The sequence below is a fragment of the Seriola lalandi genome, unplaced genomic scaffold (assembly GCF_002814215.2).
Source record: "Seriola lalandi dorsalis isolate HSWRI2012SDOR001 ecotype SW California unplaced genomic scaffold, Sedor1 jcf7180002054947, whole genome shotgun sequence".
NCBI lineage: Eukaryota > Metazoa > Chordata > Actinopteri > Carangiformes > Carangidae > Seriola > Seriola lalandi.
This window is the reverse complement of record NW_019525498.1, coordinates 871,084-882,518: the sequence shown is the minus strand read 5'-3', so window position 1 is coordinate 882,518 and position 11,435 is coordinate 871,084. Positions and strand designations below refer to the sequence as shown.

At 45.0% G+C, this 11,435-nt stretch overlaps 1 protein-coding gene across 6 annotated transcripts in view; it reads right to left on the bottom strand.

The window, feature by feature from the left end:
• myo6a (myosin VIa) overlaps nucleotides 1–11,435 on the bottom strand; it is a 111,171-nt gene that overhangs the window by 16,355 nt on the left and 83,381 nt on the right. For 5 of the 6 annotated variants that reach the window (XM_087170430.1, XM_087170428.1, XM_087170431.1 and 2 more), the window contains exons 25-29: nucleotides 9,488–9,638; nucleotides 7,572–7,780; nucleotides 4,879–4,957; nucleotides 1,052–1,212; nucleotides 75–113 (exon numbers count right to left, since the gene is read on the bottom strand). In XM_087170430.1, the coding sequence (XP_087026556.1) occupies nucleotides 75–113; nucleotides 1,052–1,212; nucleotides 4,879–4,957; nucleotides 7,572–7,780; nucleotides 9,488–9,638 (639 nt within the window). The remainder of the gene's footprint in view (nucleotides 1–74; nucleotides 114–1,051; nucleotides 1,213–4,878; nucleotides 4,958–7,571; nucleotides 7,781–9,487; nucleotides 9,639–11,435) is intronic. The other variant, XM_087170433.1, reaches the window with a different exon arrangement.

The following is an 11,435-nucleotide window of genomic DNA, read 5'->3' as shown; positions in this document are numbered from 1 at the left end:
GGGGTTACGGTTTGAAAGGTCAGAGGCAGGTGGGACTGGGGATTAAATTAAAGGGATAAATCGCCGGGTCTTACGCTGCTCTCTCTGGGGACGATGGAACTGAGGAGCCGTTGCTGGGAGGAAGAAAAAAAAAAAGAAGAGGAAGAAGAAGAAAACAAAGAAGAAGAAAAATGGTTAAACACTGGACGGACTGGAGATCGGTGGGTTTCTCCAGCTGAACGCGCTCAGAGCTTCCAGCCTGCGAGATGAGACTCTCCGTTTACAACATGTCAAAGTTTGAAACAGGAAATGTGAATGTGACAGACTGTGTGACCCATCAACGCTCTGCGAGTGACGCATCGTATCAGCTGACAAACTGAAGCCTGTCACACTGAAACATGACGGACAAACATCATGTGAGGCAGCGACACGGAGGATCATCCCCCCTGTGTTTTCATTACTGTGTGTGATCTATGTGAAAGTTCAGACTGAAGGTTTGTTTCCAAGCTGTTTCACTGTCTCACGTTCCAGGATCTAATCAATCACTTTGATGAAATATAATCAGATGAAACAGGAGTGAAGAGCTGGAGCTTTAATGACGATGTAATAAACCATCATTTCTGTTGGTCGGACTCTGTCTCTTCAAATAAAAGCTTTATATGCTCCAAAAAAATATCTTAAAACAAAAAGATTGTGTCATTTTAACAGTTTTTAGAGATAAAACCAGAGAAAAGGGAAAAAAACATCATTTTGTGAAGCAGAAATCTCGTTTCTCGTCCTTTCATGTTAATAATGTGTCTTTCCTGCAACCAAGCACTTTGTTTTTCTGGTTGGGCAGAAACAATTTCTCAGGACAGTAATTTTATTGGCTGATGGCTTTAAGCAAAGTTAATGGTGTTTCTTCTCTTTTTAAACTCATTCTGTGCTTCAGTGTCTCCAGACCGAGGTCGGTCTCTCCTCGTCTTCCTGCTCGTTACTGCATCCTCCCTGTTTCAGTTTCACAACGTGGACAAGAGAAGTGGAAACAAACAGAGAAGTGTTGTGGCGCTAACAGGGTCAGGTGTGTCGTTACCTGCGCAGCCCCGCGTCGATCTGCACCTCCTCCGGGATAAGCTCCGCCTCGCTCTGGGCGATCCTCAACGCCAGCTCCCTGTCCCTCCTCTCCTGCTCCAGGACGGTCTGACGAGACGCCTCCTCCTCCCGCTCCGCCTGCAGCTGCAGCTCCATCTCCATCTGAGCGTGCGCACACACACACACACACACACACACACACACACACACACACACACACACACATTTACATTTAAAATTCCTCCGTTGCTCACCTGGAGTGTCGGTGCTGCAGTGAACATATGTTCATGTGTTGGAGTCAGAGTGGTCGACCATCTGCAGCTTTAAAGCTGCCAGATCCAGTAAACTGTGGATCTAATGCTACATTCACTTGAGAGGCCTCAGTGTGGGAAATCAGAAACTTTTCATTTTCAAATACATTTGACGAGTTTGCCAGAAACTGAAATCCACTGGAAACTTAAAGTCATTCAACCTTCAGTGAATTTCACCGGAAACAAAGACAACACACCTTCTCTCACACACACACACACACACACACACACACACACACACGACCCAGTAACTTGTTTGTATTCAGCAGACGCAGAAAGCTCCTGATTGATGCTCTGGCATTAACACACAGACGCCCTTCAACCTTCCTACAAACAGAGCAGGTCAGGAGGAAACTTCATCTGCTCCGTCCCGCTCATTAAAGAAAGGACGAGGGGCAGCGAGCGGAGGGGGAGGGGCTAAAGTGGATGATTAATGCTCCTGTTTCCACCTTTCCTCAGGAGACGGCTTTCATAAGTCAAACGGCTCCTTGACCGAGTCAGGAAGGACAGAAGTGACGGTGTTTCATTCATTAGCTTCAGTTTGTTTTAGATTCAGTTAATAATGTTTGTTAAACCACGACGTGATTTTCTTTAATGATTTTTTCCCTTCTCTTACAAGAATCCATTTAGAATAGAAAATATAATAGAATAATACATTTAATAAAAATATATTATGATAAAAAAATCAAAATAACAAAAGACCAAAAATATAAACATGATTATTGTCCTTTTGCTATATTGTTATTATATGTATTTTTATGTATAATATAATATAATATAGTAATTTTACAAATTACATATAATTCACTTTAGAAGTAGCAACGATTTTGTTGCAAAGACAAATTTTATATATTTGAAAAATGCTACATGAGACATACGTTTATATTTTTCATTAGTTAGTTTATTCTTTTTTAAAGTATTACTTAATTTTAATATTGTGATATTAAAACGTATTTATTCTTCACATCAAGAGGAAAAACTGGTGAGCTCCTTGTAATTTATTAAGCAGCTGCTCGCAGTTTACTCTCTGTTTCAGGCTTCGTTTCATCTGATCATGGCCGTGTCTTTACTGGAAATTCCAGGGATAAGTTGAGATTTCTTTGAGCTGCTACTTTCTGATGGATCATTGTGATTGTGTTCAGGTGTTTTTCACCAGCTCAGGAACGATTTCCTTGACTGTAAATAAAACAACACGGAGGTTTCAGCCCCCGCTGAGCGTCTGATCACAGATCAGTCAGTGAGTCATACAGGCTACAGTCTCACAGGGCGACTGCAGCCTGAGATCTGCAGGTAAACAGAATCTGCAAATCACGTTTTTAAAGCAGCTTCCTGGACTCATGGATCCGGGCTAGTTTGGTGACAATCGACATGTCACTTCCAAACGCTCGACATCATATGAGCCCCGCTCGACTCTGCAGAGAGACATGAATATTTAGAGAGTGAACGTGCTGAGAAGACCAACAGCTCTGAGCTGATGGAAGCGCAGGGGATTGATTTGTGGGTAACCCAGCCTGGGGCTCCGGGCCCCGGGCCTGGGGCCCCAGGCTTTGATCTGTTCGGCCTCCGATCGCTACTAAAAATCTGCTCTTGATCCGGGCCCGGGTCGATGCTCCGGGGGAACCAGAGGAACCAGCCGCAGCAGAAACAGCTGAGCCGGACGGAGACGCGCCGGATGAAACGTAAGAACTACGTGACCCGTAAAAACCTGCTTCGCCAACACGAAGAAGAAACGTAAAGTGGCCTGAATCTGTGTGTACGTGTAGATTTCCACACACAAGCCTCAAGCACTTTGCATCATGACGCATGTGAAGACACAACCACGAAGCCAAGAGCGAGCACCAGCACAGCTGTGTGTGTGTCCCTTCAGAGATGTACGGAAGCCCTGAGGGGCAAGTGAATTGTTTTTTGGGTGTTTTTTGCCAGGGCCATTTTTGGGGTAAAAATTTTTTTTTTTTTATTCCCAGAAAAAAAAATTCACTTTCCTCTCAGACGTTGTTTTTACAGATAAAAAATAAAATAAAATAAATTTTTAAAAAATATAAAATTTAAAAAAAATATTTTTCTGCTTTCCTCTCAGGATTGTTTTTAAAGATGAAAAAACAAATAAACAAACAAACAAACAAACAAAAAATTTTCCTGGCAAAGGTTGCATGTTGATTTGTGTTGAAATAATCTCGTCACATTGGCTGATTACTTTACTTCCTTTAAGAAAATAAAAGTCCTGAGTCTTGATTATAGATGTCTGCTTTAACCTGCAGTTCCCTGGAAACTATGAAGTCATCAACACAGGAAATGTCTTCACTCTGAAGGAGTCACACTTAAACGGGTCCTCACAAAGACAGCAGTGAGCAGACTCTCACAGACACACAGTGACAGAGCGAGCCATTACACAGTGTGATGGAGAGAGATAAAGTGCGGCCATGTTGCTGCCAGAACAGATAGAAAATGGATTAGAGAAAAGCAGAGCTGCGCAGGAGGGATTTCAGGGCTTCGACTCGCTCGTCCCGCAAAGACAGATCTGCGAGGACGAGGACACAAACGCAGGGACACACATCACCCACAGTCCCAACGCTGAGGCTTTAAAGTCTGTGTTTAAACTGCAGGAACCTTCAGCTCATGAATCTGACGTGTAAAGGTTCAACTCTTCTTAAAAGTTTTGTGTTGCAGAGAAACGATCACATGTTCCAGCAGGAACCAAACTCTTTCCTTCAGCTTCGCTCGTTTTATTATTTTCCTTCATTTAGACTGAATTACTGATGTTGTCTGCGGCCGTCATGGATCTGTGCGGGAGAGTTTTCAGTTCAGGTGCTTGTTTCAAATTGTGTCGAGTCAGAAAACGATGACGGCAGAACATTTCATTACGCCGTGGAATCACTGATTAGAAAAACTCCTCTTAAAGCAAATAGAGCTGAAGTCTTATCAAACCTTCTCTTATCACACTTAATATTTACATACTATTATATTTTATGTTCTTAATTTAAACTGCTTTTCCTCCAGACTGCAGTTCCACTACTGCGACTTCTGCCGACTCTACGTCTGGACGAGGACGCCAGTTTTCTTTCTGATAAAGTTTCGCTGTCTGGTACAAAACTCACTCATTTGTCATTTCAAATAAATAAGATTGATCAAACTTTTCGAGCTGTGAAGCTGCTCTTTATAAGGTTTAGAGAAATATGGTGTCCGTGGTTTCAAACTGTCGGCCTCCTTCACACAGACGATTTCTTTCCCCCCGAAACTCCAATTTAACTTTGCAAACAGCAGCAACCGAACTCCGGCTTCTTGTTAAAATCACTTACACACAACAACATTTTCAAGCTTTGAATAAACCGGTCTGTATTTCTCAGCTCGTTGTTGTTTGGCACCTTTGTGCTGAACTCAGTGGTTTAAACCGTCTCCAAACATCAGAGGCCAGCAGAGGGCTGCTGTCTGCTGGACGCCTGCTGTCTGCTGGACGCCTGCTGTCTGCTGGACGCCTGCTGTCTGCTGGACGCCTGCAGCAACACACCACAACACCCACCTGAATCCTCCTCTCCTCCTCCTCCCGCCTCTTCCTCTCCTCCTCTTCCTGCTTCCTCTTCAGCTCCATCTCGGATTTCCTGATGGGAGGGGGCAAGAAGAAAGAAAGGGATGATGAAAGATGTGCGCAGAGAGAGTAAAGAAGGAAAGATAAAGGCCAGTAGACAAATGAGACAGAGAGGAAGAGACGTGGAGACATTAAGAGGAAGAGATAAAGGAACAGATGGAGTGTGAGACAAGGAAAAGAGGAAATGGAGAAGGAGCAGTGAAGGAGAATAAATAAAAAAGACGACAGACAAAGACAGAAGAGAAACAGAAGATAAAGACAGAAAAGAGGAAGAGGCAGAATATATCACTTCATCCCGACGTCTTTCCTTTGACAGGAAAAGTGACGACTCACCGTTTCTTTACGTAGGTGTTTCTTAAATACATTTACAATTCTGAGGCGTAAAAACTTGTAATTATTATTTGTGTATTATTTTTTTACAGTGTCGTTGAAATGACAAATTAAGTCAAGTTGAAACTTCAGACGTTAAAAATAGAAACCGAAACTTTTAAACATTGGTACTTGTTCCTGAACGCCTCACAGAGTTTCAACACGCTCCTTTTAGAGATTCACACCTGCTCTGGGCGCTTTGCATGCTGGGAAATCAGAGGCAGTTTTAATGGGAAAAGAGACGAACCTCATCTCAGAACAGCCCCGGGTGGGAACCGGAGGAGTCGTTTCAGTCGTCGACACATACGACGACTGAAACGACAGATTCATGAACGGACCGTCGTCATCGTTAGATGTTAAACAGCTGTCACTGATAACATTCACGTGAAAGCTCGTTAAAAATGCAGCTGCATCATGTGACTGAGCGACAGACGATTAATCAGTTTTCAGAACAGTTGCAGATTAATTTTCTGTCAAAACACTAAATGATTAATTGATCATCTCACTGTCTGAGCTCCACTTGGATGAAACGACGCTGAATGTGTTTGTGTTTCATTTTCTCTTAAACTGTTATTTACTTTCTCGCTCTGTCGTTTTATTTTTTGTCGGATCGCTAGAGCTTCAACATCTGCTCCACTTCACCCCGGCCGCTCCTTCTCTCTCGTCATCGAGGAATTGAAGGTTATTCTGCCGCTGCAAACGGCTCTAAATAGAAACATCAGCCAAAAGCCTGAAAGAAAGAAGCAGCAGCAGGTAGTGAGGAGGAGCTGGGAGACATTTCCATCCACCGGCAGCTTTTAGCACGTCCCTATAAATACTGTTTGGACTGAAGCTGCACTGGATCTGTGATGAAAAGGGGAAATCCTATATCACAGGGTCAGTGGCTTTATGGAGTTCCTCTGATGCGGCCGACACTCTTCTGCTCTCACGACCTTCAGTCTGCGACCTCCAGGTGAATCCTGGGAGTTCATAACTCGCCGGAGGAGGAGCGGGAAGGAAAAGGGAAAGTGGGTCATAAAATCTGGGGCTGTCGTCTCTAATGTCTTATATTAGCGGGTAGTGGTTTGTGACGAACACAATGGCCCCATCAGTCCTCACAGAAGATCCCCCCCCCACCCCCCATAACGCTGAGCGAGGGGAGGGCTGTGGGGGTCAAACCTGACAGAAGAATGTGTCTGCCGCAATCTGGGGAGGAAATGAAATTTTCCGCGTGATCGTGTGCAGCGTCTGATAGATTGAAAACCTCACCGGGATCTCACACGGTGTCGTTTAGGAAACAGGCGGCGAGAGAGAAACAGGCTGCTGCACTGAACGACACATTAAGCGGCTCCGAGACATTTTAGTTCATTAAAGTATTTCCCAGCATGCATTGTATTTGCTGCGTTAGCTGATGGAGGGTTGTTGTGTGTTTCAGACGAGTCACGTGATCTTTCTCTCTCCTTGAAAACTGAACACAAACCATGAAGCAGACTGTACTGAAACCTGCAATCAATCACAGGTGTACTCCAGGGTGTGGTCAGTACACGATGACATCACTGTTGGGCGTGGCTACAGACGATACAGAGCACACGTCTGACCACACCCATCAGAGATCCTGGGTGTGAACAGAAGTGACAAAGACAGTCGACAGCGAAATACGCCTTTACCACAGACTGTTAATAAAGATGGACGAGCCGCTGTGGCTCAGAGTGAGCTGCTCCACCGTCGCCATCTTGGCAGTGTCTGACTCAAAATGAAGGGGAGGACCTTGTATAAGCTCACAGGGTTTCCTTCCTCTCCAGCACAGTGTTTATATCCTAAACTAATCCAAACTGTCAGCCTTCTGTGTGAAACTGGAAACTGCAGGAAGATTTGGGGCATCAACTGACTCCAGATTTAAATTAGTTAATAAAAAATGTTTGACATCGCTGAGCCAGAGTTTGAACGTGACGTCGCCTGGACACGGACGATGTTTGTCAAACTGTTTAATCAGAACTCGGAGGCGCTCGCCACTGTTCTGCTGTACTGACGGACACTGGGGGAGCTGGAGCGGCGCCGGGTGTAAATCGCCGCCGACAACTGAGGAGAGCCAAGTACAGAGAAGCAACAACTCAGCCTGATAACACTTTATAGCTTCTATAAAAATAAATCCTTTTCAAGTGGCAATCTCATTATGTAAATCCCTGTTGGGCACCTTTAAAGAAATGTGTTTGTCCACCGCAGCCTGAGGAGAGGTCAGAAAAAAACCTGGTTACGTACGTGAAAGCAGAAACACTTACAGTCGCCGGTCCTCCTCCTCCTGCTTGCGGCGCTGCTCCTCCTCCTCCCTCCTCTTCCTCTCCCTGTCCATCTCCTCCTGGATGCGTCGCAGCCGCTCCCTCTCCTCCTCCTCCTTCTTCTTGTTCTGCATGGCCGTGAGCAGCTGCTCCGACCGGGTCACCAGCCCCTGGTACTCGTGGTCGATGTCGATCCGGGTCATGATGGTGCTCTGACAGAAAACAACAAACAGAATCTACTGAGAACAAAGTTTTCAGGAGCGCAGCAGGAAACCAGCAGATTAATCAATAATGAAAATGATCATCAGCCGACGTCATAATCTGGACGTGGTTTACTTTTCATGGTTTGGCTTCAGCGTCTTGTTTCCTGCTGCTCGGCACCATTTTAACAGAGTTTTCCAGCTTCGTGTCAACAGCTTGCGTTCGTCAGCATCCCCGAGCACAAAGTCAGGTTGCCATGGCAGCAGATTAACGCTAATGGTTTGGGATTGATGATAATGTTCATCAATCACAATTTTGTTGCAGAGATTATGATGTTTTAAAGGAGCTAATTTTCCATGAAACTGCTCGATGAATCCTTGAAACACTCAGATGATTCACACTCAGAATGGTGTTTAGTTTTAGTCTCAGACGCTGGAAATGAAGGTAAGACTGACTTTTTATTTAATATTCATTTTGATTTCTGCAGCAATAAAAAGAAAATGTTCCTGTCAGTGATTTATGAATTTTGTTTCAGGCAAGGAAGGTCTGAAGATGAATGGATGGATGGATGGATGGATGGATGGATGGATGGATGGACAGACACTGTATCCAGTAACATGGCAACCACATGGCAACCACCTAATGTTGAGGCTTATTCTACATATCTACATGTCCAGATCTTCTTCAGCATCTTTTTCTGTGGAAACTGCTTCAGACTAAAGTCACAGCCTGAAATACAGGAGTTTCTGTTAACGCTAACTTCCTGGTTGGCCTACGAACATACACCCTTCCTGCGTCTCTCTGTGACGGGGGACGTCAGAAAGAAACTGAAGCGTCAGACTACAACATCTAAAACCTCCTCAGAGCGCATCAGGAATCTCACAGTTCACCGTCACTGTATGTGCGGGTGTCGACGCGGCGCGTTCTGACGGCTGACAGGGCGGCAGTGTAAAACCCGACCCAGGAAGCGCGTTGATGAATATTCATACGCATCTGCTGTCACGGCAACCTTTTTTCTCCTCTGACTGCCAGTTACTCTACTACAAAAACCTGCAGGGTGGGGTCGGATGTGACAGGAGCGTCGCGCTCAGAGCCCCTCCCACACTCTCTGCAGTGAGCACCCGTCAAACCTCAACTCCTCTCCGCTTCAAACTCAACAACAATAATAAATAAATAAAAAGGTACAGAGTAGATGAATGTTAAAGTCTGAAAAATCAAACAAAAAGAATCATTTAAGATTCATGACATTCATAGAAAAAGACAGAGCAAATAACTTAATCCTGTTCAACAGCAAATAGTCCTGAAACTCCATCACTCAGGATAAATATCTGATTCAAACTGCTCATAATGACACGTCTTAAATCTGACAATGTCTTCCTCTATCCACATGAAAACTTTAAATATATATATTTGGTTCATAAACCATCAGGCCTGGACGCAAATCTCTTCTCATTTCGTCGAGCCGGAGGCTTAAGGCCCCACCTGTCCGTCACACTGCAGCGGAGAGAGCTTTCATTTCGTGCTGTCCATCATGTTCAAGAGTCGGCGGCACGTCTGTCGAACTGGTTGATGTCCATTTTCTCAAACAAAAACTTTTCATATGTATGTGTCAGCAGAACAGAAGGATTTCACTGCAGGACGTGGGAGAGTTCAGGCTTTACGAGCATGTGTGAGGCCAGGTGAGCTGCGCTGTAGATCAGACCGTGCGTCTCACGTACCTTGATTTTGACCATCAGCGTGTCGATGGCGGCCTCCAGCTCCTGCACCTGCTTGCTCATCTCCTGTTTGCCCTCCTTCAGCCCGGCCACCACCTCGTTGAAGCGATCCATCCTCTTCTTCAGGTTACGCACCTTTACCAACCCGTCGATCCTAAACCACACACACACACACACACACGCACACACACGCACACACACACACACACACACACACACAGGAAACGGTTGGTGAGAACATTGATGTGGCTTCGAGGTTCGAGGTGAATTTCAGCAGTTTAATATTCTACAAAGTGTGAATCTGTAAATTTAAAGAAACTTTTGTTCAGAGTTACAGCAGAGGCCGAGACGTCCTGAGTGTTAGTACGAGTTTTAAACCTTTAATTCACTCGTTCCAAACCGAGGAACAAAGAGACACATTGTTGGGTTTTAGTTCTGGTCCGGTTCCTGTTCATTTTACAAATAAACCGAAGTCTGTAAAACACGAATCATGAAGAAACACCAAGAAATTAGAAAAGCCGTGAAGGCCAGTGTCCAACAACACAAACCAGACACCAGAGAAAACACTTCAAAAACATTTGGACATTATTCGGATCTGACCCAAAATGTAATGGGTTCATCTCCGACCCGCGACCCCTCCCTCAGCCAAGTCCAGCGCAGATCAGCTCGGTGCTGTTCCTGTAATCCTGTAGAACTGCGAGAGCGTTTCACTCACGATATGTCAGTTCTGAATCGGATTGGAGGAAGATCAAAACTCGGACCAGTTGTTTAGTCCAGACCGGACTCCGGAGCTTTCACAGCCCAGACGAGTTCATCTGAGCGGAACCAAACGGGTTACGTAAAGAACCCAAAATCCTAAACTTCCTGTTACACATTTATCTCCAAGTCCAAACTGAGATGACCCTGATGACCGGGTTGGTTTTTTTCACAGGCTGAGTAACAGTTTAATGTTGCTGAGGAGCCAGGAAGTAAAAGGGAGGAGCGTTATTCTGAATTCTGGTCCAGATCTGAAAGTTTCCAAAGACTCACGTCTGTCCGGCTGACTCCTGGTGTAATGGACGATGAGATCGGCATCTTCACCTTTTACGGTGTTGTTTGTAATGTTTTCTGTTTTCTGTCAGGAGAGGCTCAAATCACGGGCGAGGCTCGTGTACAGTCACTTCCTATCAGCCTCGTTAGCTCTGTAATTGTGCTGTTTGTTCTTGTTTACTCAGCTGTTTTGTCCTCGCGTGTGTGTGTTTGTCTTGACGGTGTGTAAGCGTTGTAGCAGAGACTGTACTGGCAGCTGAAATTGATGTGGCCGCTTTAAACAGGTTCTCTCTTTGTTCCGTGGCCTGAAACCAATAATCAGATGGAGGACAGAAAACGGTAATTGCGACGTAAGAAAAGAAATCTGTGAGAGGCGAACAATGCAACAACCACAGTAATCCCTCTTCTGCAGAGAACGCACAGAGCAATGCAACTGGGAGCTGTGTGTCTGTGTACTTACACATTTTACACAGTTATTACCTCCACCTCCGTTTATTCATATCAAATGTCTGCAATTACAGTTTTTAAAGAACAAAAGAAGGGTAGAAAATAAACGTATCCATCGTGCACACGTCGCAGTATTTACACTGGAGACACAAAAAGACTCGACTTTGACTTTCCACCTGGACTTTAAATCTTTTAATTTGACGTCTTCAAAAGCCGAATGGTTAAAAACGACATTGTAAAAACCGGAGTGGGTCGAGCTGATGGTGGCGACGGTCAGGGCGCAAACCACACCGGCTCAAATGCCCCGAGTGGTGCGACCCCGGCTCGACCCCGGGGCGGCCTGACCATTTGCTGCAAGTCATTTGGCCGCTCCCTCCCTGAAGGTCGCGCCTGTCTCTGCAGCTACGAGCCGAGACATGAGACTCACTTGTGACTTGTCCCTCCTTTGTTTTTCTCTGTGTCTCTTTCATGTTTC